The sequence below is a fragment of the Takifugu rubripes genome, chromosome 4 (assembly GCF_901000725.2).
Source record: "Takifugu rubripes chromosome 4, fTakRub1.2, whole genome shotgun sequence".
NCBI classification, from domain to species: Eukaryota; Metazoa; Chordata; class Actinopteri; order Tetraodontiformes; family Tetraodontidae; genus Takifugu; species Takifugu rubripes.
In genome coordinates, this window is record NC_042288.1 from 4,698,759 (window position 1) to 4,726,708 (window position 27,950).

At 44.9% G+C, this 27,950-nt stretch overlaps 1 protein-coding gene across 10 annotated transcripts; it reads left to right on the forward strand.

The window, feature by feature from the left end:
* Positions 1-696: 696 nt before the first annotated feature.
* Positions 697-27,843, forward strand: ldb3a (LIM domain binding 3a). 10 transcript variants are annotated; one of them, XM_029835550.1, is made up of 16 exons: positions 697-907; positions 4,942-5,130; positions 14,974-15,125; positions 16,015-16,081; positions 17,184-17,347; positions 18,041-18,076; positions 19,163-19,342; positions 20,165-20,316; positions 20,573-20,612; positions 23,079-23,177; positions 23,942-24,135; positions 24,536-24,911; positions 24,986-25,166; positions 25,871-25,991; positions 26,083-26,179; positions 26,330-27,843. In XM_029835550.1, exons 2-16 carry the CDS (start codon positions 5,035-5,037, stop codon positions 26,340-26,342), a joined length of 1,968 nt encoding a protein of 655 aa, XP_029691410.1. In that variant the 5' UTR covers positions 697-907; positions 4,942-5,034; the 3' UTR covers positions 26,343-27,843. The 10 variants fall into 10 exon arrangements, with proteins under 10 accessions (XP_029691410.1, XP_029691407.1, XP_029691408.1 ...); XM_029835547.1 differs by having other exon boundaries at positions 700-907; positions 26,064-26,179; XM_029835548.1 differs by having other exon boundaries at positions 700-907; positions 18,044-18,076; positions 26,064-26,179.
* Positions 27,844-27,950: the final 107 nt, after the last annotated feature.

Consider the following 27,950-nt stretch of genomic DNA (forward strand, 5'->3'; position numbering starts at 1 on the left):
TTCAGCCTGACTTCCTCCTGCGATTACAACTGTCTAAACAACAATCCTGTCAAGGAAGGGTCAACTGACCTTTAATACACTTGCTAATGATTCTACCATTCCTAACTTCTAAAGTACTTCTAACAAAAGACAGGAACATATGATAGAACACATGATAACAAGATAAACACAAATTCTCTTCAACGTGTTTTATATTTGACATCATCTGATTGGTGAGAACTTTAGCTGTACTCACCCTCCATGCCGCTGATCTAGGGTGGGGTCAATGGGCAGGACCATCGGCAGAGCGGGCCCAGCCCTCTCAGCCTGATCCGCCCTCCGTTTTCCAAATCATTAACACAAACAACTTATAGGAAACACCACAAACGGGTATCTTTAAAATAAAACTTTTCTTATAAAGATATAAGCGTAGTAGAAAACGGGCTTTTTTTTCTCTTTCTCTTTGATTTGTGAGGGTTAATTTTTCCAGTGTACAAATTATTTTATAGTAAACCTGAGTCTTAATTAATTACTTAGAGTATAGAAAATAAAACATTTATAATCCCATGAACTTGACAGTGTCATTAATTTTTAAAGTCTAACCATCTACTTACGCGCTCCGTGCGTGTGCTGTGGCTTTAAATAAAGCCGCTAATGAAAAACCAGGCGCCCCTCCTCCTGCTGTCGCCTAATGGAGTCCGAGATCGGCGAGAGGCCGTTCTTTTGATCCGCTCACCCACGGTGGGTTCTACTGCTCTTCTGCTCCTCCAGTCCTCCTGCTGGAGCTGCTCTTGCTATCGCTGCTCGTCAAGTTTCGCTTCAGGAGTTCGCTGGACTTGACGTACAGCGGGGCCGAGCTGGACGGAGCTGAGTGCGCTGATCAGCAGTAGGTGGGTGGAGTCTGTGTGCAGGTGACCTGAACTGAAAGGTAAGGAAATTAAACGCTTGATTACAACCTCACCATTGCGTATCGTAATCACAGGCTAATGTAATGTTAGCGTCTAAATATCAGACTGCAAAGTCAATTTTGTCGAAGTTATTAGATGTGACAGAGTATTTTGTAGAAAATAAATCACTGAGATTAGCTAAATTTAACTAGCAGTGCCTGAATGTGTATGATAACGATGCTAAATTGGTGTTCAATCTGCTGCTGCAGCTCCGATGCTGCTGCTGCCATCTTTCGCCTGAGACTAAAACTAATGAGCTCTGCTTCAGGAGTTTTTTTTTTACTTTAGGACAATAAACTCTTCTGAGGGCTTTAGCCGTGATGCCGACAGCAATGTGTCAAGCCTAATGCACACATTTAAAACAAAGTGTTGGGGGTGGGGTGGTGGAATAAATTCTGGTCAATCATATCAGGATTCAAAAGCTGATGATGAGCACCACAGTATTCCGGGAAATGTGTTAACAGTGAGAGGGCAGCTAAAGTTAGCTCTGGTACACCGTCAGTCTGGAGCTGGAACACCTCACACAAACCAACATAAACTGCACCACCTGTGTTAGCCACCCTGCATTAACTGTTAGCTCTTGTTATTACAGCAACCTCATCAATCACTTGTATCTCACTATGTGACTTTGGAGATCAAATTAGAGTGTGTGTGTTTGTTTGAGTTAAATTAGCTATGTTTATTATATTTGATGCCCAAACCACAAACTTTGCTGCCTCGGACGGCGTTACAAGCTTCACAGTTGTGACCACCTCTGTTGTTAGACCCTCAAGCTGGGTCAGGAAAACCTTACAACCCTTTTAGGGAAAAGAAACCTGAAGGAGAGCCACGGATGATGGCTGTGCCTGCCTGGGATGGATAGACGTGCAATAGATGTCACATGTAAAGAGAACATCAACAGAAACCTCAGTCATATATACAGGGTATGGAGATGTTCCCAGGGACCCAAGGGCACCTTCAGATGTCCTCATATGGAGGTCTGGTCCACCCATCCTTCAGGGCTTGATGGACCATATCCAGGATCAGCAAAACTAGAAAAAGAAAAGCAAGGCTCTGCTCTGGCAGTAATATGAGCAGTTATGTAACATGAATATATAATTTTCCAAGGGTGAGAGGAAGTGGAGGAAGAGGGAAATGTGGAGGTGTATTGTAGAAGCACCAGCAGTCTGAGCCTATTGCAGCAGAACAGTTCTGTGTTCCTCCTAATGATGAGCCTGATCAAAAAGAAAGGTTTCTAAGTCTGGTTTTAAACACTGACACTGCTGTAGTGTATTTTTCTCCTCAGCTTGAAGTATCTAAATTATATGCTGTGTGTAGTAGTGATGCATCTACTAGAAAAAACCTGCTTGCTGTCAGAACAGCATCATCTTTAAGGGCGGAACCCAGATTGCAGACAGGAGGCAGAAAATATCCAAGGGAAACTTTTCTTAACAATATTTACAAAGTGCAAATAAGACCCAAAATGTGCTGTGGAAGAAACCCAACTCAAACTGGTGCTCTTCAATGGAGTGAACACAGAGACCTCGAAAGGAGAAAAGATTCAAGATTAATCCAAGCTAGAATAGCCAAGTTGCAAAGTCTAGGAACACTGTTACCGACAGCATAGCCAAAATGATTTGACAATGATCAGTTGGTGTTGGCTGCTCAAAATGACTCCCAATCAAACTGATCAGCCACAGGTGATGCAGCAGTCAACATTTGACAGGAAAACAGGTCAACCATGCCCCCTGGTGGAAACAAACCACTACAAAACGGGCAATAACGCAGGATCATGACACAAAGTAGCTTTAATATAGTGCTCCTGACGCCTCCATGTACACTGACTCTTCTAAGTTATTTTCAAAGTATCTTTAATATACCCGACTCTTATTTCTTTTAATACTGACATCCAGCGGCACTCTTACTTCTTTTACCATTGGTGACAAGTGCCTTTTGATGGTGCGCCAATCTCTTGGTCTTAAAGTAACAGTGATTCAGACTCCTCATTTATCTCATTTTTAAAAAACAAAAGTGAAGCATCTAAGATGCCAATTAAACCGAGACCATGGAAGGGAGTGACATATATGGGTAAGTGTAATAACGTGTAATAACAATAGAAAAGTTTTTTGTTGTGATCATGCCAGATTCATCTGCCAATAGAACAAATTAAATAAGGTTACAAGAGCAAAAAGAGGCATAAGGAAGACACCCTCACACCCATGTTTTAAGGTATAAAAGATGAGACACAAGCATTGGTTTCCAGTACTTCCTTTGGTACTTCTGGTTGTTAAATCATAGCAACTGGACTATTTGAGTTTCTTGAAGACATTTCACCTCTCATCCAAGAGGCTTCATTAGTTCCTTCCTTTGGTACTCCCTTGAGGATAATTATGTTTGTCCTCTGCTGTATCGTCACTGTTTTTGGAAACTCCAGGTCTGGAAAATCCAAGTAAATCTGTGTTTTGGGAGCGCAGCACGCTTGTAAGATGGTCAGGAGTTAAGTTCCATTAAACAAGAGAGCGCAAGACCACCAACAGCCTCATATGAGAGGTGGACAATTTTAAAATCTCTAAATTTAACAGGTAGCCAGTGTAGAGAAGCCAACACTAGACTAACGTGTTGTTGTGCAGGTGATAAAAGGTGGACCTAGAGACATGTTTAATATGGATATCTAAAGACAAATCTTGATTGAACAAGGTTCCTTCCAGGGGTACTTGGGGCAGGTTAATGCCACCCAGCAAAGCTAAATCAATACATAACATCTTCCTCAGGTGTTTTGGGCCAAGAGTGATAACTTCAGTTTTGTAGAGACTGTTACGGGACAGTTAAGGAGGCCAGGACCCAGATGCAGAGTGCAAACAGAAAGGTTCTTTCTTGACAAAATATCCAAAACAATCAAACCAAGTAACGGCAAAAAACTCTGAGAAAGTAACAATGGAAAAGGCGAATGGAAAATCACCATCGAAATGGGAAAAAACTGTCGAGAAAAGAAACAACTGAAAGAGGTGACTAAGCACTAAAAAAACTTACTATATGAGAGAACAAACGAGGCGAAGGGGAGCTGGAGCTAGGTACAGAAACATACGCAACAATACGGCACCGGAGGCAAAGAGGGGAGAGCTTAAGTAGGCGCTGACTTAGGCGTAACGAGTTGCAGGTGCACCAGAGCCTCAGCACTCTTCGGAGATCGGCCTGCCCCTGGATGCCGTTCCTGCAGGTAGAGGAGGTGAGAAGTCCAAGTGCCGACCAGAAACCGAACCACAACAGAAACTGTAGGAATTCTATGTTCATCCAGGCCCCGATGCCTCTGAGGCAGCCTGGAGTTTCCGGACCTGATTGGTTTCGTCTGGTTTCACTGATAGATAAAATTGGGTGTCATCAGTACAGCAATATAAGTTTATTGAATACTTCCCTATTATACTGCTGAGAGGGAACATGTATAAGATTGGACCAAATACTGAACCTTGTGGAACTCCATTTTAGACTTTAGTGGGAGCAGAGGATTTATTGTTAACATGGACAAACTGAGACTGGTCGGCTTGGTCAAATCTAAACCAGTTTAAGGCAGAAACTTTTATACCAAGTTATTTTCATTTCATAAGAAAATGTGATGGTCAATGTGTCAGAAGCAGCATTTAAAAAGTCTATTGCTGTGTGTGTGTGTGTGTGTGTGTGTGTGTGTGTGTGTGTGTGTGTGTGTGTGTGTGTGTGTGTGTGTGTGTGTGTGTGTGTGTGTGTGTGTGTGTGTGTGTGTGTGTGTGTGTGTGTGTCTCCAGAAGAATCTGCTGGGTCTATATTAGTTGCAGTGAATCACGGCATGTCCGACATTCCGGGTGTCCCGTTTCTCTCCATATAAGTCTACCCCCCCCCCCCCCCCCCCCCCCCCCCCCCTCCATCCCCCAAAATGCAACATTGACTATTCTTAGTTTGTCACCTCAGCTCTTCTGAGCAGGCAGACATCTTTCTGTGTGCTCCTGCTGGTTCTGCTGGTTCTGTTTCTGCTCTGAGAACTTTGTTCTCCTCACTCTGCTTTCAGAGGCTTCCCTTTTGGTTGTCACCGCCATCCTAGAGCTTCGCCTCCCACTGTCACCGCTGCTGCCGTAGGACCGTGTTTGTTGGATCTGAGAGAATGAGCGCTTACACGGTGTCGCTAGCTGGGCCTGGACCCTGGGGCTTCAGGATGCAGGGCGGGAAGGACTTCAACATGCCACTGACCATCTCCAGGGTAAGAACCACCAATCATTAGTATAGATTGACTGAGCAATAATCAACTATCAGCCCAGCTGGTCACCAAAGCTGGATAAAAGTCAGAAATCAGGTTCAATCGAATAATTAGACTAAAGACTTTTCCAGAAACACCACAGAGGGTGGGGCTTCATTATAATTTCCTGTGTACTTTCACAATAAAAGCACTTGGATTCCCTGCAAGATTTGGTGATGTGTGAGTACATAAATATATGTAGAATGAGAGTAGGCCCCTGTGTGTGTGTGTGTGTGTGTGTGTGTGTGTGTGTGTGTGTGTGTGTGTGTGTGTGGAGGAGGGCGGGGGGGGGTGTGCTTGCACTGAGGAGTCTGTGTAAAAATGTGAAAAGACTCTGGTTTTGTCTAAAGTTCTGATGCTTCTAAATCTGCTGAACTTTGTTCTGCCACATTTGTATTTTCAGGCTAAAATACTACAAATCCTACAACTTCACATTTTTACAGACATCATTTACAAACATGCTTAAGGCAGCATCTTATAGTTAAAAATATATATTTGCCTGTATTTAAAAATTACATAAAAATAAGCTCAAACAGTAGAATTGATAACAATATATCTGATTTTTGATGTTGAAGCTTTAAATAATGTGGGGATTAAATCGATGGACGAGCATGGTCATGGTGGAGTGCTGATGATCCGGGCGGTCCCGGCGGACGTGGCAGCTGACAGGTTTTTCAGCCTTGTGAAAGCAGAGCTTGAGGCCTAAAACAGAAACTGGTGTTAGTGTCGCCTGTGAATAGAGCGTCAGTCGTGTCTTTGTCATATCAGGAGAATTAGCTGCAGCTGTTGGGATGCTGCGACCTCTGACCTTTACTGTCTGGCGAATCCCAGAGGAATTTCAAGGTGTCGGACATTTTCCAGGACTCATTTGGTTCATAAGAGGCTGCTTATCTCTTAGATGCTAAAGCTATGCTACCATAGCATAGTTAACATAGTTGTGTTGTTATATCATATACAGTAGGACCTCTACTTACAAAAGTAATTTGTTCCGGAAGTTGTTTCGTAACCTGAAAATTACGTAAGTAGAGATGCGTTTTCCATGTAAATGCCCTAATCCGTTCCAAGCCCCCAAAATTCGGACATAATTTTTTTATAAATCATAAAAATGCATCAAAACATGTAACAAATACATGTTACAATCAGATTACCGCACAATAAATGCAGGAATTCAGTGCAAGGCTTCTCCAGGAACAAAATGAACAGGCTAATCTTACATTAGCGGTCGTTACTAGCAACGAACATTAACACTTGTGGTAACACCGCCATCTAATGGACAAACATTTGAACACCCACATTATAGATGGCGCTTGGCTTTTCGCAAATTATAGCCCCGGTCACTGTGTCACCAGCGATCTCTTTCTCCTTTATCTAAACAAGTAACAACCTTTCCATCTCATCATTCACTGCCGACCTCTTCAAAATGACAGAGAGTCCTTTGGAACGAGTCGCAGCTTTTAGGGCTTCCTTTTGTTTTAATACCGTGCCGATCGTCGATGTATTACGGCAATATTGTTTGGCGAGATCAACCAAACGCATCCATTTTCATTCTTTTTCTATTATTTCTGGCTTTGTTTGTATGGACAAAAGAGCTCTCTTCTTCTTTTTCACTTTTCTCCATCACTTTCCTGGGGTCCATAGCGAATAAAAGTTAAACGAAGACGATGCTGGGATACATACTGACATCCCTCCAAACAAAAAAGCCCACCAAAGGGCTTTGTGTGTCCATTGGGGTGCCATGCATGTCCTGTGAGCTGTGTGTGTCGTCTAAGCTGTGTGTGTCCTGTGAGCTATGTGCGTGAGGTTCTGCTGTGGACAGTTTCTTTACTTTGTTGTGGTTGACCTTTGTATCCGGACTCTTCTTTTTCGTGGACGCACTGAGGCTACTCTCCTCCACTCCAACATCCTCTTTGTCCAGGACGGTCTCTATCATTCTTGGAACCGTCTGCTCCACCATCTCTCCGGTGAGACGCTCACTCTACAGGTCCAGGTGGTCCCCCAGAGGGTCTTCCTGCAACCCTGCTGGCTCCTCCACCTCCACGGTTGTGCCCGTGTTGCTCTGCGCGTTTTGCGTGGACTCGCTGTCCCCGTCGTGCGCGCATGGCGCTGTGCTGATGGGCGGGTTGGCTGGCCGGCAAGCCTCCGCGTCATTCGGGCACGACTGGATCAGATGGCCCTCCTCCCCACAACCAAAATATTTTTGGGAGTCGGTGGTGCCAAAAACCGTGTAATCAAAATCATCCACCCTGAAATGAAGAGCCAGTTTGACCTCTTCTTCATTATTATTCAGGATCATCGATACCTGCCGTCGAAAATACACCACATGTCTCAGCAGCGGGGACTTGGACCCGAGAGGAATTAGCCTCATCGGGGACACTATGCGCCCGTGTCTGCCGAGCTCCCGCAACAACATGTCGTTCTTAAAGAACGGAGGAACGTTGGACACCAGCACCTTTCTTGCCGGGTTCGACAGGGGGAACACCGGTGTATGTTCACCGTTAACATTGACCCCCGCCGCCACCAGCTGATCGGCCATATCGGTGCTACCCACAAAAACCACCACCATTTTATTCATCCTGGAAGCGGACTTCATGCTCCCGTGCCCCACAATGTCCCCCACAGGGCGCACTCTTCCACGGACACACCGTCCGGTGGAGAGAGTTTAACGCCGTGTCCGCGGGTAAGTTTCTCCAGCTCGGAGGCTCCCGGCGCCACTGCCATGACCGGCATGGCGACCGTGGTCACCAAACAATTTCACCAAAAGAAGTGAATAAACATATATGCGAACAATCCATCCAGTCCTGGAGGTGGACCAGAAGCCATCGGTCCAAGGAGACGTTAGCGTCCAGGGTAGGCCGGTCCCTCTGGCTCAGCCGAGGAAGTCCCTGCAGTAGGTCGTCTTCCATGGTGCAGTCCTCCGCCCTGTAGAGGGCGCTGTAGAAGTCCACAGCGTGCCTCACATTGGACTTCTCACCTCATCACATTCTGGTCCGGTACCGTTTCCTTTCGTCGAGGAGGGTGACTCCCACAGCCCTCTGTAACGTCAGCGCACTCTTCAAAAACTTTTCTGGGTCTGGGAAAAAATCAGCCACCTTCACAGACTGGCCGAAGGTTTCATCCAGGAAGGTGGTGATGTCCTCCAGGGTGTACAGGTCCCCACTAAGGGACCAGAGTCAGACTCCATCACCTCCTCCAGCATCTCTACTGGCTGACCAGTAAGCTGCACACCAGCAGCCTGACCTTGGTCACCACTGACCCCCTCAGCTCCTGGCTGCTCCACCTCCTCTTCTGCTCCTCCTCCTCTGCTGCTCCTGTCTGTACATTCATTCCCATCTGCACCTCCTCTGTTACTCCCATCTGCACCTCCTCTACTGCTCCTGCCTGCACATTCGCCCCCATCTGAACCTCCTCTACTGCTCCCGTCACAACACTCATCCCTGTCTGCACCTCCTCTACTGCTCCCGTCACAACACTCATCCCTGTCTGCACCTCCTCTGCTGCTCCCTCTCTTCCTGCCCTAACTGCAGCTAAACATTCACCTCCTCCTTGCTCCTCTACCTGTCCACTAGGGCCCCCTCCTGCATCGGCCGCCCTCGTTGCCACCGCCACTCGGCAGGGCAACTTGGCTAGACATGGCGCCGATGCGAGCGCCCTCGTTAGCGGGTTTGTGAGGACAAGCGACATGCTTGTGCCCCACATTCCCACACTCAAAACACCTTATGCTCCCAGAGCTAGCATAAACCATGTAGTGTCCCTCTCCATGTCTCACCCTGAAGGACACGTCTATCGTTCGTGACGGACAGGTGAGGAACATGAAGCACTGCCTCCTGAGCGAGAACACGTGCTTCAGTTTATCACTCCTGCAGCCCAGACCCACGGTTCTCAGACCACTCGCCATCTTACCAAAAAGCTGCAGCTCCTGCTCCAGAGCATCATTAGTAATAAACGGGGGAACACCTGAGACGGTGACCTGAGTGGAGGGCGCAGCAAGCGGGGACACCTGCAGGTACGCGCCATTCAGTCACCCCCCTCCCCACCAACTCAGCCACCAGTCGCTCCCCTTTAACAAACACCACCACTCCTCTGTTCATCCTGGAGGCGTAGGATAGGTTAGCGTGTCCTACCTGGTCTCCGACGGCCAGGAGAACCTCCTCCACCGACACAGATGGGTCGGTTTGGACCCGCACCCCATGTCGGATTGAAAGAGACGGCGTCCCCGAGGACGCCATCCCCACCGCAAAAACACGACGAAAACTCACCAAACTACACCAAACCACCCGACAACAACCACCCCGATGATAGTGCAGAGACCGAGAGAGAGAGACCGAGAGAGAGGCCTGAGGCACTGGAGACTGCTAAGCAAAGGCTCACAGCCCTGGCTACCTGACTAAAGAGGTACACACGAGAAGTAGAGGAAAGTAGAATAAACGGGGTGTTCTCCACCAACCCGGCAAAGGTCTACTCTCAATGGCAGGGCAACAAGATGACAACAAACCCCAGGGCTGAGACTGAACAATACAGGAAGAGTATCTGGGAGAAAGAGGCAACGTACAACACTACTGCCCAATGGCTGCAAGACCTACAGACTGAGCACAGCCAACTCCCGGAACAAGACCCAGTAGTCATCACCTTAGCAGACATCCAAACAAGAGTGTCCAAAATGAAGAGCTGGACAGCACCAGGGCCCGATAAGATCCTCGCCTACTGGCTTAAGAAGCTGACTGCACTCCATGAACGCCGAGCAGCACAGATGAACCAGCTGCTAACATCAGGGCACCACCCAGAGTGGCTAACCCAAGGCCGGACAGTCCTCATAATGAAGGAACCCCAGAAGGGCTCAGTACCGTCCAACTACCGGCCCATAACCTGCCTCAGCACCACATGGAAGCTCCTATCAGGCCTCATAGCGGCTAAGATCAGCAGGCACGTGGATCAATACATGAGCAGAGCACAGAAAGGCATAGGCAACAACACCAGAGGTGTCAAGCACCAGCTACTGGTCGACAGGGCAATTGCCCAGGACTATAGGAAGCGGCACACCGACTTGTGAACTGCCTGGATTGATTACAAGAAAGCCTATGACTCAATGCCACACACATGGATACTGGAGTGCCTAAAGCTGTATAACACCAACATGACACTAAGAGAGTTTATCCAGAACTCCAAGCTGTGGAACACGACTCTGGAAGCCAACTCAAAGCCAATTGCACGGGTGAGCATCAGATGTGGCATATATCAAGGAGATGCTCTGCCCCCCCTGCTGTTCTGCATAGGCCAGGGGTCGGCAACCCAAAATGTTGAAAGAGCCATATTGGACCAAAAAAACAAGAAACATATCTGTTTGGAGCCACAAAAAATTAAAAGCCTTATAATGAAGGCAACACATGCTGTAAGTGTCTATATTAGCTGTATTAGCCTACTTTCCAAATGGTAAGTAGGCCACAAATACATAATGAGCATTCATGATTGTAGCTACACCGGTCCAATGAAATAATGGCCACGCATCATACAGATGTCTTTTGAAAAGTTTTACTCCCAACTCTCCATCCTCCGCAGACGCCGTGAAAACGTGTGCACCTCTTGGACCAGGCAGAATTATTATTTTAAGGCAGTGTATACTTTCTTTAAACTATGTTGGCGCTCTCTGTTACTGCACTGCCTCACCCACAATGCCACGGGTGCAACCTCTGAACCCTGCAAGTGACCTATCAAAGGAAACATACATAAAGAACAATACATTTTTAAGCCATTTCAACAATAAGGAATTGAGACATTAAATGAAATTATGACCATTTTAAAAATGTAAAATAAATATTGACAGAATTTTTCAATTAACATGTCTCTCCGATAGTTACAATGATGAAATGTTTATTTTCCCTGCAGCGCATCCTGGAGAGAATGACGCCCCATGTGACCACTCTGCTGTACGATGGTGCTTTAAGTTTAGCTTTCATTATAATGAGATGTTGAAATTAAATATTTATTATACACATTTTTACAGCATTGGAAAACTTTAAGAGTCACGTTTTTCTCCTACAGAAATTATATTATAAAACAATTTCCGTTTTCATATTTTTTTTTAAAAAGCTCAAGGGAGCCACTAGGGCGGCGCCAAAGAGCCGCATGCAGCACCATCCAGAGCCGCGGGTTGCCGACCGCTGGCATAGGCCTAAACCCCCTCAGCCAGATCATCACCTATAGGTACCAGTTCCGAAGTGGAACAACTGTCAGCCACCTCCTCTACATGGATGACATCAAGCTGTATGCCAAGAACGAGCGTGACATCGACTCTCTGATTCACCTCACTAGGATCTACAGTAAGGACATCTGGATGTCATTCGGGCTAGACAAATGTGGGCGGATGATATCTAGAAGAGGAAAGGTGATCACAACTGATGGGGTTGAACTACCTGAAGGGAACATCGCAGATGTGCAGGACAGTTACAAATACCTGGGGATCCCGCAGGCAGATGGTAACCATGAGGAGGCAGCTAGGAGGCCAGCCACAGCCAAATACTGTATTAAAAGGCGCAGTCTGTTATGGGTGCAATTTCTGTATTTAAAACATACATAAGGCGCACTGTATTATTAGGCGCATGCTGAAACATACAGTAAAAAATGACAACGGAAGTAAAACTGAGTTTCGACACATTTATTGAACAAAATATTCATTCTTCCGCCACAAAACCATAAAAGTTTTCATCTTCTGTATCTGAACTAAACAACTGCACTATTTCAATGTCCAACATCCCGAATTCCTCTTCTTAATCATTTGAATCGGACTCACCGACCGGTTCCGGTTCAGCGTTGATTTTGTGAAAGCCCTTACAATACATGAAGACGGTATCATAGCCCATGCGTCTACAATCCACCCGCATATGGTGGCATAACTTGCCTGCCGCTGCCTCATAGTCTTTGTGAAGGAGTGTTCGCCTTCCGTCATCCAGCGTTCTGTCCGTTTCCGTGGCAGCCGAGAACCACACTTCTTGTGCCCCGTTGTGCGTATCGCCACCGTGCTGGTCCCTTTTTCTCCACTTTGTGGGTCAAAGGGATGTTAAAAGTCAGAGGGATCTCATCCATGTTGGTGATGTGGCTGGGTGCGGTTATCTTGTCGCGGCAGTAGGTGTGGAAGATGGCCGCCCTCTCCTGGTAATCCGCGGGCAGCCGCTGCGCAACAGTTGTCCTTGCACGTATGGTGAGATGCCGCCGCCTCATAAAGCGAAAACACTAAGATTGCTCGATTGCCATTTTCAGCCGCATATTCGATGGCCATGTGTGTATATGTGTGTATATGTATATATGTGTGTATATATACATACATATATATGTATGTGTGTGTGTGTGTGTGTGTGTGTATATATATATATATATATATATATATGTGTATATATATATATATATATATATGTGTATATATATGTGTATATATATATATATATATATATATGAATCAAAAAAACATCAAAAATCATGATTTCTATGATCATTTCCTGCTGATGACATCAGGTAAAAGCCAGGTCTTCATTATTGGACCAAATCAGCCCTCTGGTGGCTCACCCTTTGGTTCACCAACCTTGGGTCCAGACTGGATCAGGAGATGCAGATTCTGCTGATATCTAGTTTGAGGCTTTTATCTAAAATCAGATCAGTTTTATCTCTCATCACGTTTGAGCCCATCGGAAGGTTTCCTGAGCTCTTCTCTCAGGAGCAGACGTGATGACATCATCTCACTGACACAAGTTCCGAAAAAGCTGATTTAAATGTTCCTCTTGAAATGCTGTCCTGACAGTTACAACAGCAAATGGGGATTCTTTCTCTGCTGAAAATAGTTCCTGGCAAATGTTCCTTTGAGCAGCTGTTTAAAGAAAATATTTTTAGAGCTGAAGAAGAAATGTGGAGATGAAATCAAACGGGAGAAACATCAGAGACTCTGGTGAAGGATGATAAGGAGCAGAAGATGAAGATGAAACGTGTTTAAACAACATGACGATCAGAAACAAAAATTTCCTGCAAAGACATGAAATGAGAGTGAATGAAGCTACACAACAATTACACAGGTTATTATGGAATAAACATCCACAAATACACATTTTAATCTGTGAAGTCACTTGTGGAGCTAGCTACCACCTGTGGAGTCAAAAGGCTGAGCTTTGATTAAACAGCCTTTTGCTTTTTGCATCTGAACTGTCAGATTACAACAGTCCTCAGATACAAGATACAAAGAGGCAAGAACCTAGTGAAACAGTGATGGCTGAGATGGTTCAGGAGGAGAAGCAATAACTGCGACCAGGCTAATGCTTCAACAAAACAAACATTTGAGACAAATAATTAAAATCAAAAGCCAGACATTCAAAAACAGTCAAAAAGGAAAAAAAATACATTCACACAACTGAAACATCAATGCAAAACAAAGAAACAGACACACAAACTGTAACACTCATGTGTAAAGAGGAAAACAACCAAACACAGGTGACAAACAACAAACAGGGCAACATCAAAGTTTTTACCATTATGGATGAGTTAAAGCTGTTAAATCTGGCCGCAGTGGTCAAATCTAACCCATATCCTGTGGTTGGTGAGGGTTGGGAAGCATCAAGCACCTTTTTAAGTAAATCTGACACTGCGATATTTCTAACAAACGCATTCCTTCATATTCAAAATAAACCCTTCACTCAATCAATCACCTAATAAGAGTTGGTGTTAGCATTTGGCTAATATCGGCTAACTAAGTCACTGCAGCAAAGATGTTTACTTGGTCAACGTGAGAATGGCGGTGTTTACAGATCAGTCTTAAATACCTCAGAGTGAAACACAGGAGACATGATTGATGAATCCTCACCAATGTTTCCTATCCTGAGGGAGAAGAGCCTGGTGGGAGCTAAAAGACTTATAGGGACTATGGTCAGAGGAACTAAAAATCCCTGACTCAGCCCAGTCGGAAAAAAAATATTGACACAAAATGGTTCCATGCCAGCTAACTGTAGCTAGCTGCTGTTGAAAGGAATGAGTCTGCTTTTAGCTCACTGTTATCACTGTGATACCACATGATGAATGCCAGACCCAGTATATGGTTCTTCTACACTCCCAGTTTGATGCCAGTTCACTGGTTTGTCCTTTGAAGTTGTGTTGTGAATGACCTCTCTCATTTATTCAGCACTTTCTGTCATTCAACTGTTCTAGCTTGTGGTCAGGAACTATTGTGTTTGTTTGTGTGGGTCACTGCTGAAACTGGGACAATCTGGACTAGTTGGTCCAGTTCAGTGCACAAACACACACGTTTGTTCCTGTTGATCTGGCTGGAGTTGCTGAGGTATTCTGGAGAAGAGATAGTACTACAACAGAAATTACTACTGCTACTACTATTACTACTGCTGTTGCTGTGGCTACTACTACTACTGCTGCTGCTGTGACTAGTACTACTGTTGTTACTACTACTGCTACTACTACTGCTGCTGCTACTTCTACTGCTGCTACTACTGCACCAACTACTGTTGCTGCTGCTACTGCTACTACATGTAAAACTGCTGTTACTACTACTACTACTACTACTACTACTGCTGCTGCTACTATTGCTGCTGCTGGTGATCGCTACTCCAAAAGCAGAACTGACAAACAGTTTTGACACATACACACGTCTAACGCTGCCTTTAATATAGCAGTGGCTGCTAGCTCACCGGCTAGCATCTTTATCGATTGTTATGGTGTAACGTAAAAGGTCAAGCAGTGTGGCCCAACAACAACAAAGTAAACAGTGCAACTTTAAATTGGAAATCTCTGTTTTTGTTAAGATGTCTCTGTGTCTTGGGACAGATCACTCCAGGCAGCAAAGCAGCGCAGGTTAATCTCGTCCCAGGTGACTTCATTGTTGCCATCGACGGCGTCAACACAGACGGGATGACTCACCTGGAGGCCCAGAACAAGATTAAGATGGCTTCTTACAACCTGGCGCTCACCATGAGCAAGTGAGTGGAGAGAATGAAACGTGTCTCAACAGAGGCGCTAACGCAGCTAACTACACTAATATGATGTTATGTTGATGTCAGCTGAGCTCAGTGTTGATCTTTCAGTTCCCACATCCTGTCAGACTTTCAGTTCTGACCTCTGACCTCTGTCCTGTGGGTACAACATGATAGTAAAGATGAACATGCTGTTAAACTGGGTAGCAGATGAGAGGGAGGAACAAGGTGTGAGAGAGAAGGGGACAGAGAGGAATTTAGACCAGAGAACGAATTCTGAATGTTGGAATGTGACAACAAAGATGGTTCTGTGTGGTTCACCTGTGGAAGATGCTAGAGTCAGTGATGAGTGTGTGGAGAAAGAAGAGTTTTAGTGATGATGGTGCAATAAGTCCAGGTCCTCAGGCAACCTGAAGCTGTCCACCACCCTCCCGTTGATGCTCATGTGAGCATGGCCTCCACCTGCTGCATCCTGTAGTCCACATCACGTTCTTGGTTTTGCTGAGTTGGAAGTTGTTGTTCTGACACCAGGTTGTCCACCAGGGGTTTCATCTCCTCTCTGTGCGCTATTTCACCCGTGTTGGGGATGGTGATGATGGTGGTGTTGGCGTCACACTTGATGATGTGGCATAACTGTGTGAGGCCACACGGTGATGCGCAAACAGGAAATAGAGGAGTGGGCTGAAGATGCAGCCCTGAGAGATCCCGGTGTTGGTGTGGAGGCTGTGGTACCGCCCATCTGGCCACTAGGACGTTCAGTATCCAGAGACAGAGGATGCTGTTGAGCCGAAGGTCCCTGAGCTTCATGATGAGCTTAGCCATGTTGAACACTGAGTTGTAGCCAATGAGTCACAGTCTGAGGGCGATGACATCATCTCTGTTTCCTCCTCCAAAGGTCAAAGCGTCCCACCGTTGCGATGGCGCCAAGAGTGGACGCCATTGCCTCTTTCTCTCCTCAACAGGTAACTGCACCCATAATGCATCTCTGTCGCTGACCTGCACACACACTCTCTCTCACACGTCTATACACACACTCTCTCTCTCACAAACGAGTGCACGCACGCACACACTCACATGCACACGCTCACGCGTGCACACACACATACACACACAATCTCTCTCTTTCACACGCATGCACACACACACACACACACACACACACACACACACAGATTCTGGACTGTGGTAGTTGGTTCCTCCTGGTGGCCACAGGAAGACCGACAGAAGAAAACATGAACTCAATGTTAGAGTGATGTGAACGTTAAAAACGTGAGAAAAGTCAAAGCCAAACATATTTTAGATTTAATTTTGGTGCCTTTTATAAAGTGAGATTTTAGATCTTGATGGTGTTAAAGGGATTAAATTAAATTCTATATAATTCTCTTGTCATTATTAAATTTAGTATTAAAGCATCAGCAATGTTTTAGGGCTGACCCAATTAATTCAAAGGTTTGTTCAATGGTGGAAAAATTTGGTATGCATTCTCCTTTTATTCATTTTTTAATAGAGTGCAAATGGCTAGATTTAAGAGCAGCGGAGGTTGCTGTTTTATGTTATGATTTTAATGTCCAAACTGCGTGTCTCTTCTCTTGTATCACATATACAGGGGTCAGGCTAACAGCACTTTTTACTAGTGCCTCCACTTCCAGCTCTTACAGACAGGAGCAATCAATCATAGCAGCAGCCTACCATAGTTGAGAACCAAGTGCTTGATGAGATATATGAGATTTGCCATCTGATTTTTTTTCACAACTCTCCAACTCTGGCAAACAACTTAAAAACACAAGCATGAGTGTACAGAAGCTCCACGTGGTTGTAGTACAGCTTTTCTGATATTAAATAAGGTTGGATAAAGGCTAAAGAAAACCTTGTTCAAAACCTCCAAAAATCTGAATCTTGATAAAGGTCAGCCCTAAAATGTTCCAAAAGGATCTGAAGATTTTTAATCAACAGAAAAAATTCTGATAATCTTCTTTAAAAGGAGACATCATTAATCAACATATTATCTTATCGGCGCTGTCATTGATAGCATTACCCACCATGCTTTGCTCCCTCCCTGTGAAGCCTCAGTTTTTACAGGCGAATGGCTGCTCATCTACCTGCAGCGCCCCCTCCAGGCCTGCAGAAGGCAGAGTGGCGGTCAGCCCCGCCCACAAGAAGCAATATAACTCCCCGATTGGCCTGTACTCAGAGGACACTCTGAGAGAGATGACGGCTTTTCAGGCAGGGTAGGTGGAGGCGGCGAGGGGCATCGTGACGAAGGTGTGGAAACATTGCAGGACATTCCTCACAGAGCAAAAGGGCGGGGCTACAGAATAAGGTCACCAATGAGACGTCAGCCTTGGGGATTAAAGAAGAAGTGAAGGAATCAAAAATCTGGATGGGAGTCAGTTTCATTCAGTGATTCCAACAGATCATAATTTTAGCAGGCCACTGTCCCACTGGACTGACTTGTTGTGTACAAGTGCTACTCCTTAGCGCTCTGCTTCTTTGACTCCTGCTATGTTCAGCCACATCAGTGGAGCAATAAAAGTCTGAGAATCGGAGGAACAGTTGGGACATTCAGGATCTTAAATCACAGAGGAAGAAAGGTTATTCTCACTTCTGATGTGTTTTACTACAAAATTTAACAAACTAAATAAATTAATAAGTCGCATCCAATTTCAACATTTCTGTCTGAAAGTCCAAATGGTACATGTGAAAATGCTAACATTTAGCCTCACTCTTGTAGCAGCCCCTTTTATTCCACAAATTCTCTAGGTCACGTTCCATTGTGAAAGAACCTTGGCCGATTGAAACATCACCGAATTTTTATTCAGGGATAAACTGAAGGATCCAGGAAGTCATGTGATCTGTCCTCCACAAACTTGACATAACCATCTCTCCTCCTCTAATGTTTCTTCTTTTTTCTTCCTCTTCTGTTGGTCACACGAGGTTTTTGCTCCAACTGCTCCACAGTCAGTATCTCCTCTCTCCATTGGTTATACAGCATGGTATGCTGTGGTCAATAATCAATACACCACTCATCAACAGCTACTCCAGCTTCCTGGTTCATAAGCTTAAAAAAGGAGACATCAGGCTGACTTCAGAGTAAAAGCCTGATGGATTTATGGTCCAGTGCTGGTAAATTATAGTTGATAAAAGCTGGTGATTGATTATTTATTTGATCAGAAACATCAGAGTAACATCAGGACACACAGACATTATTTTTTCTCTGAACTATATTTTCCTAGTAAATATGGGGAAAGTGCTTTTTTTCAAGCTCAGAAGAAAATTGTTGGAATTAAAGTTAAAAATCTGAAAAAAAACAGATTTGTGGGAAGCTACTGATATTCATCTGAAGTTTCTTTAGGCTTTAGAAGAACATCCTGCGTGTTGTCTGTGGAGTCTGATCTTGTTTGTTAACTGCCAAAGATTTTGGTGTAAAACCGCACGTCGTCATGTGACCATGTTGCATTTGTGGACTGGTAAAAAGATCAGTGATGCGTTTCAAGACGTTCCATTATTTCAGTCAGTTGGAGACAATGAACAGGGTTCTTCTCCACACACATTCTGAGGCAGCTTCAAGGTCTGCAGACACCAGGTCTCCCACCTGCTCGGAGGTGATAAAGGTGTAATACCTGGCTGTGCTCCAGTTGAAGCAGAGGGTGTGTTTGTTCTGGCTGTATTATAAACCTGGTGATGAGTGTGGGACCTTCACACCTTACCCCAGTGATATTGGACCTCCTGTGTGGTCCCTACAGAAGCACAAAAATGCCATCAGCTGTCAGGTCTACACTGGCATTGAGAGGTGTGTGTGTGTGTGTGTGTGTGTGCGTGTGTGTGTGTGCGTGTGTGTGTGTGTGTGTGTGTGAGTAAATATATCTGTGAGTGCTGCTGACCGTGTGTGTGTTTGTGCATGTGTGTGAATTTGAACCTGTTTGTTGTTGCATGGTACTGTTTGCTGTGAGCATGAGGCATTCTGTGAGACGTGACCCTCATCACAGTCCCGCCCCCTCACCATCTTCCTTCCACTCTCCCTCCTCTTCCCTCACTGATATCAGCATTGGACCCGGGGCTTTAGACTCCGCCCTCTCATCCCATAAGCCCATTGAGGTGAAGGGCCCTGGCGGTAAGGCCACCATCATCCACGCCCAGTACAACACACCCATTGGCATTTACTCACAGGACGCCATCATGGACGTCATCGCTGGGCAGACACAGGGGAAGGGTCACGATGCAGGGTAAGAGCTCTGCTTCCTCTTCCGAGTCTGCTCCTTCTTGGTGACACATGTGCGAGACGTCTCTGTCCCCAGGAGGCTCCAATAACTCTGTGTGTGTGGCGCTTCTCTTCTCTTCCTGGTTGGGTGTGTGTGTGTGTGTGTGTGTGCATAAGACCCCATGACAGTGTGTGTACATTATACTTAGATGCTACATTGACTCTTTTCCAGGTGTTTTTGCATGATAAATGCTGCTCAAGCATCTTTGAATTATTAATATTCTATTATCAAACATGGATTTGGCTTTCATGTTGCCGCTACTGTTCATGGTGAACAGCTAATACAGCTAACAGTAATTGCGACACTTGTGTAATGTGACGTGAGATAACTTTGACTCCCTCATCTGTAAACAGGAACATAAATATTCATGTTTATATGCTAACATGAATTATGAAATGAAGCAACAATCACTGGTATGGTGTCCAATTACCATGGCTTTCGTCACCTGGCTTAATATTATTGTTGTTGTTGTTGTTGCCTTACAATAATGACAAGTCCCTAAACTGGTTAAGCTGGCAAAAGCACTAATCTAAACTGGATGTTCTGATTTTGTTCCTCCTTTCTCTGCCAGTCCAACACATCAGTTTCTCATTTTTCAGAGCTCACAAAGTGTTCTTCATCATGTTATTCATTTATTCCTTTGGAAATTGTTAATTTTCCAGATTATTCTTGGAGAAAATGTAGCTGTTTTGAGCTAGATGTTGAGCTCAGATACTCCTAAAACTCTGGGCCCTTTTGACCTGTTTGGTTTGGGGTGTGTTTGGTGCCCCATGTCTGTGGTTACAGTATTCTTCCAGTTAGGGAGCGTTTAGTAGACAGTGCATCCCCAGTATATCAGGCGGTGCAGAACCCCAACCAGGACTATCGGAGCTGCTGCAGCACCAACATGCAGTCTAGGTCTTTCCAGGTCCTGGCCCACATGACTGGAACCAGAGATGGTGAGGTTCCTCTTTTATTTCATTTATGTTGGACTGGAACATTTCCACAATGGGAAGTACCCTCTCTACCCCTTTATGTTTTACAAAAGTTCTCTTTTGCTGCTAACTTATTTAGCTTGATAGCTACAGGGACAAGTTTGTCAGAATAATGAAAAGGTTTCTTTTAATTATTCTTCTGGGTGGTTTGAGCCATGGTTTGATGCTGTGTTGCTCACTTGTGCCCCCTGTCCTATCTTTATCTCTGTTGCCCTATCAGGACAGCAGGAGGTGGAGGAGGAGGTGCTGGGGAGGAGCAGGTAGGCAGGTCTGATGCCTCCCCCGACACTGAGCACATGATTTGTGAGATTTTCTTCACTGCCTCGCCCACTGAAACAAATCCCTATACAAATGGTTGTCATGGAAACTGTCAAATCAAATCAAATCAATCTTTATTTATATAGCGTCTTATACAATCAAAATTGTTTCAAGGCGCAAGCAACAGTGGCAAGGAAAAACTCCCCTTTAACAGGAAGAAACCTTGGCACAGAGCACAGAAACACACACAAAAATACACTATACAACGGGTCAGCGGGGCCGGAGGTCATCATGCAGCTCCGAAGGCGGCGATACCTGTAAATGAATAGAGAAGGGAGGGGGGGGGGGCAGAAAAACTACACAGGAATCAGCATAACTAGTCTGCTTGATGAGGAGGAGGAGAGGAGAGGAGAGGAGAGGAGAGGAGAGGAGAGGAGAGGAGAGGAGAGGAGAGGAGAGGAGAGGAGAGGAGAGGAGAGGAGAGGAGAGGAGAGGAGAGGAGAGGAGAGGAGAGGAGAGGAGAGGAGAGGAGAGGAGAGGAGAGGAGAGGAAACCATGACCCAGTGGGGTGACAGAGGCCTGTCAGGTGATCATGTTTCCGGACCCTGGCAGCCTTGGCCTATAACAGCATAGCTAAGATGTGACCTAACGATTAGATGACCCCCTAAGTATGATAATTTGTATATCTATGATAGTAACTGGAACTACAGAATTAGTAACAATAAGCTAAAGAGGTAGGTTTTAAGTCTGATCTTAAAAGTAGCGATGGAGTCAGCCTCCCGTACCTGGACAGGGAGCTGGTTCCATAGCAGGGGGGCCTGGTAGCTAAATGCTCGGCCCCCCATTCTACTCCTAGAAACTATGGGAACCACAAGTAGACCAGCATTCTGAGAGCGGAGCGGTCTATTGGGCTGGTAAGGTATCACTAGCTCCTCCAGGTAGGATGGAGCTAGGCCTCTGAGGACCTCTCTTTTGTCAATACCTGTCAGGCTGCAGCATTTTGGATCAACTGGAGGCTTCTTAAAGTGTTGTTTGGACACCCTGATAATAAAGAATTACAATAGTCCAGCCTGGAAGTAACAAAAGCATGAATTGACTTTTCAGCATCATGCCGCGTCAGTAGCTTCCTAATCTTTGTGATGTTCCTCAACTAATTTAATGTGTGAGTTGAAGGAGAGATTTTGATCAAAAGTTACTCCTAGATTCCTCACAGAGAGACTAGATGTTAATGAGATACCATCTAGAGTGATCATATGATCTAATCTATCCCTGAGAGGTTCAGGACCAAACACCATGACCTCAGTTTTTCCTGGGTTAAGGAGGAGGAAATTTGAAGACATCCAGGACTTTATGTCTTTAAGACAGGTCTGGAGCTTCACTAACTTCTCTGTCTCCTCTGGTTTCAAGGATAAATAAAGCTGAGTGTCATCAGCATAACAATGAAAAATTATCCCATGCTGCCGAATAATGTTCCCTAATGTTCCCATGTACAAGGTGAAGAGGATTGGTCCAAGTACAGAACTGTAACTGTACCAAGAATGGGAGGGGCTTCTTGGTCAGCATCACACCTTTTCTTCTTAAAAGGCCAAATTAAAACAAAAATCCTAGGTAGCAGGGAGATTATGGACTACTGATTATTGTCTCAGACATTTGAGAGACATTTGATGTTAAAACTATTTATTATTGGTTTCATAGGCAGAGATAAAATTCAAAGTAAAAACGTGCTCGGTGTTTCTCATTTAAAAGTCATTTGAAGGTCATGAGTTCCGTGTAAGGGGCCTGTGTATTTTGCAGGGGAACAAAAGACATGATGAGAGTTCTGTTTTTAAATGATAAATGATAAACCATGAAGAACAGCATGAACGTTGACCAAATGAAACTGATCAATATTAACTCACTGAAGCCAGTGGCATGAGGGGCTGGGGCCTGGTTGGGTCAGAATTCTGTCTGTGTGGTTTCTTCCCCTCCCTCACCCTTCTGATGGACAGAGCTTTATTCAATCATCCCAACATTAAGCACGATTCATGCCCCACCCCCCGGCAACAGGCCAAAACCAAAAATCTCCATTTGTTCATTTCCTGACTTTAACCTTAAACATTTTAACATATTTAAATAAGAATTGATTGAATGTTTTGGATCCATTTTGCAAAGTTCCACTGTTAAAGTCTGTTGTTGATGTGTCCTCATGCACGAGCTGAGAGGATCTTTACAATATTTAATGTGTTAAAATCAACCCGAGCAAACTCCAAAGTCTCTGCATGAAGCCACTAACAAACTCTCTCCTAACCCATGTGTTGTAAAGAGCTACATGTACAGAGTTTACACATGTGTGTCACATGTATGTATGTAGATTCAGTGATCAGAAATAATCATACACACAGTATGTTCCTATAGTATATAGACTTTATACATAGAAAACATCTTTACATCATGTATGATGGTTGCTCCTAACCCTTCCTGTGCTGCAGCTCTACTGAGCATGCTCCAGCTTCTGCTGGCCCCGCTCCTTCTGCTCCACCTGCTAGTGCTGCCATTTTGCCTTTGGACTCCGCCTCTGCTCCTCACAGGTAACCAATCAGCTGCTGGCATCATTCAAAGCTAATGGGCCAAACCAGAGGAAAAAAGAAAAGAAAAAAGTAAATATTTAAATGACAATATAAGAACACAGACAAATAAGATATTTATAGGAAATTCAGTGAAGTTTCATCTGAACTTATTTGAAAATTGTGAAGTTTTTTCTATGTAAATTATTTTCAACATTGTGTTACTATTGACCCCATTTGCTCCTGGGGTGTTTCTGGGGCATCACCCTCTATTTGTTGTTCTTCCTCAGGCGGATTCAGGGCTTCCGTATATTTTATCTCATGTTGAAGCCTTGTCATCCGTGTCGTGCTGTAGGTTAGCATTGTCAGATATTTAATTAAAGGTTGTTGCATTGAAGCAAACTGATTTTATCATCACTAACCACGTCAGGTCCGTGTAACACCAGAGCAAAAAGATGTAAACACCATCCAATCGCACACTGCAGTGCTTCTAACTGGTCCCATGACTCACTTCTGCGTTTGTCGGTGTGTCTGGAAAATGCAAGTTAAGCTGAGTTTCTTCACGATGTGTAACTTTAAGTGTTGTGTCACAAATCAACAGCTATAGAAGACCAGGTTAGTATCAGCAGGTGGAACATTAATGTTGTTTCCAGGAGCCAGGAAACCTCTTGTGTTGGTGAAGCTGAAGGCTATGTCTGATCTGTAGTTGAAGCTGCTGGTGTCTGCAGCCTGGTTTCTCTCTGACTACTGTAGACTCGGTGTCTCACTGGTTCTTATGTCCTGTCAAGTCAATACGTTCAGCCTCCTGCCATCCAAGCTCCACTGGCCTCGCCTCCACAACACTACCAACCAGTGCCACAGCACTACCAGCAGCCCCCCACACAGCACTTCCCGACCACTCAGCAAAGCTCCATCCAGATCCCTGTTGGCTCCACCCTCCCAAAGGTGGTCAGCACAGCGTGCATCTACCCATCCCAGCCAGGTAAGGGCACCTGTGATAGCTGTTGCTGCATCTGAAATCCCCAACTGTTCCCTAAATACTAGGGTGCATGCCATTTGTGGGTGTCCCAGTACGTGACTGCTGAGGATTGCTGGACCCCATTTACTACAACCCAATGTCATCATGCACTGTGAAAAGTAGTGTGCCACCAATGATCCCTGAACACCTTTACATCACATCATCCTTTTCTGTCAAACGCTGTAGAAGAGTGTTTTAAGAGTGTTAATCAGGAAAAATAATTAAGATCACTCGAATGGCACCCATGTGGATCTGGTAGGTGTTGATGATTCGGCACAGGCTTGGTTTCTGAAAACAGTTTTTCAGTGGTGTCACCTGACCTGCTGCATGTTGGCACCAATTAAAGACTGTGATTCTTTCTCAGGACCTGCACCTGTACCTGCACCTGCCAGTGCTCAAGTTCCCCCTCAGCCCTGCCCTCTAGCATCAGCCCCAGCCCCAACCCTATCCGCCCCCAGCCCCTCTAACAGACCACCCTGGGTTTGTGACCCTAATTTTGCTGATAAATATGACCCTGGTAAGACACCCACTTCCACCATGAAAGTACCACCATTGCCCCAGGCTGCCCCTCCTCCTCCAAAATACATCCCCAACCCCTCCCCTGCAGCACCAAGTCCCTCCCCTATTGCCCCAAACCCTGCCCCCTTCTCTCCTGTAGCCAGGGGTGTGGCTCAGAGAGCAGAGAGGTTTGCTGCCAGCAGCCGGACTCCTCTGTGTGGAGCCTGCAACAGCGTCATCAGGTGACTCACATTCTTAATAGAAAGTGCAAGTATTTTGTTTGACAGTAACATATCATTGTTATTATTTTGTTCAGGGGGCCGTTCCTGGTGGCCCTTGGCAGGTCCTGGCACCCTGAGGAGTTTAACTGTCACTATTGTCACATGTCTCTGGCTGACGTGAGCTTTGTTGAGGAGCAGAACAATGTGTACTGTGAGAACTGCTACGGAGAGTTCTTTGCTCCCACCTGTGCTCGCTGCAACACCAAGATCATGGGGGTGAGGTGCTTCACCTGCATTCTTGCCCACCTGCCCTGTGTGTCCTTCCTCACTTTGTGTTATAGGAAGTGATGTGTTTGTGCGTTATAAGAGGTGATGTGAGGATGTGTGTTACTGGACGTGACGTATGGTGTGTGGTACAGGAAGTGATTTGTGTGATGTGAGCATTACAATAAGTTAAGTGTGTGGTGTGTTAGTGTGTGTGTTACAGGAAGTGATGTGTGTGGCGCGTGCATTACAGGAAGTGATGTGTATGTGTGTTACAGAAAGTGACGTGTGGTGTGTGTGTGTGTTATAGGGAGTGACGTGTATGTGGTGTGTGTTACAGGAAGTGACGTATGGGGTGTGTGTTATGGGAAGTGGTGTGTATGTTACAGGAAGTGACGTGTGTGGCATGTGCATTACAGGAAGTGATATGTGGTGTGTGTGTGTGTGTTACAGAAAGTGATGTGTGGTGTTTGTTACCAGAAGTGACGTATGGGGTGGGTGTGTTTAGGAAGTGACATGTGTGGTGTGTATGTTACAGGAAGCAATGTATGTGGTGTATGCTACATGAAGTGACGAATGTGGTGTGTGTGGTACATGAAGTAACGTGTGGTGTGGGTGTGTGTTACAGAAAGTGACATGGGTGGTGTGTGCGTTACAGGAAGTGACATGTGTGATGTGTGCGATACACGAAGTGACGTCTGTGGTGTGCTTTACAGGAAGTGATGCACGCTCTCCGGCAAACCTGGCACACCACATGCTTTGTTTGTGCTGCTTGTGGAAAGGCATTTGGAAACAGTCTGTTCCACATGGAGGACGGTGAACCGTATTGTGAGAAAGGTACACACGTGTTTCTGCTGTCACCTTAAATCTGGGCCGTCATCTCAAATCTGATCTGATGTTTAATTCCAGATTACGTTGCTCTGTTCAGCACCAAATGTCATGGCTGTGACTTCCCTGTTGAAGCTGGTGATAAGTTCATCGAGGCTTTGGGTCACACCTGGCACGATACCTGTTTCGTCTGTGCGGTAAGAAGACTACACACTTAAAAAACTAGAGCTCTGTGGGACTATGTGGACAATATTTATGTGCCTGCTGCTTCCAAAAGGCTCCACTGGCTGGACACACTTCATAACCAACCATAATTGTGCTCCTGTTTCTGTTTCTTGTATGTGCAGGTTTGCCATGTAAACCTCGAGGGTCAACCTTTCTATTCCAAGAAGGACAAACCCCTGTGCAAGAAGCATGCTCACGCCATCAACGTGTAGACCAGCACCTCTACGACTATGGCTCCTTTCACATGCTTGTGTGTGTGTGTGTAAAAGTGCAAATTTGGTTTGACATTTTTGAGCATTGATCTAAAAATGAGAAGGTTGTCCGTGAATTCTGTTTTCAAACAGAAAACAACTGCCAAGTTACTGTTTTCTAACCTGGGCACACCTCTGCAGGTAAATATAGAGTCTAGTGTGCCAAATAACTAATAATGACGTGAAACATCTTGAACAGGTTTAATGTTAAATCCTACATAAAACTCTACCAATGTTTTTCTATTGGTACAACTTTTAGAATATATTTCTGTTATAAAACTACTAACATGAAAAACAAACATTTCAATAGAAGTCTCCAGTGATATTTTTATGATTGTATTTATGTTTCACATCTGTGCCTGTTTGCTTTAGATGAGTTTGAAATGTATTTTTCCACTTTACTAAAAGTGCTTGAATGGCTTTTGCTTCTGTACTCTAACGTGTGTCAACTGTCTCTAGAAACAGCTGGTCCAGACTGATCATGTGACCATGAAGCCTTATGCCAACTTTCGGCCATGTTGTTCGAAGTCTGAGTGTTCATGAAATTAGCATGGGCGTTTTGGAAATGCACAACAGTTGCCTCAGTTCAGCCACTGGAAGTAGACAAACATACACATACTACTACACACAGACACACGACTGTGATTAAGAAAAACAGAGGACCTCACAGAGATGCAAATTACTACACAGATAGATAAAAAGGAGGCAAAACCCAGTTGAAAAAGGCATGCTAACCTGAAGCAAGCAACTACAGCAACACAAAAACCTCAAGTGATACAAAACTATGCAATATACTACCACTACAAAATATTTCAGATATAAACTGGAAAAACTACAAGTTAAGAGACAAAAAAGCTACAGAGACAGCAGCACAGAACAGAAAAATTACTACAACTACTGTCAATCGGTGTATCTGTGTACTCGACTTGGTTGGGTCACCTGGTCAGGCGAGGGGGTTGTTGTGGTGAGGACAAGCTGCTGTAGTAAATAATCTTGTTGTCTTGAGCAATTAACTTTTGATTTTCCACATTCTCCATAATCCATTCTTTTTACACACCACAGGGGAGAATTAAGCACTAGTTTAGGTGTGTAGGATAACCTGCCAGAATTAAGTGTGGGCTGCGGATATGCGCTTGTTTTGCATCATGATACAAAGGTATATGGAAAAGATCAAAGCCTATTTTGATGAGATACCAGGAAGTATATCCTGTATCACCTGGCGGTCAACAGAACGGCAGATCAGCAACGTACGAGAGGTTATGTTTTTTTCTCAGTTTATGGTTTTTGTTCATGACATGTGGATTATTAGCATTGGAGCAGCACTGATAAATTCCATCACAATTGTTTTTGATCTCCAGAGAAAAATAAATGACAGAAAAATGGCATTTTGGCTTCATTTGTTTGATGCCTTTGAACCTAATGAATTATCGTGTTCCAGGTTTAATACAGTTGAAGATGTTCAGAAGTTGATAATCTGGCTGTGATTTTTATA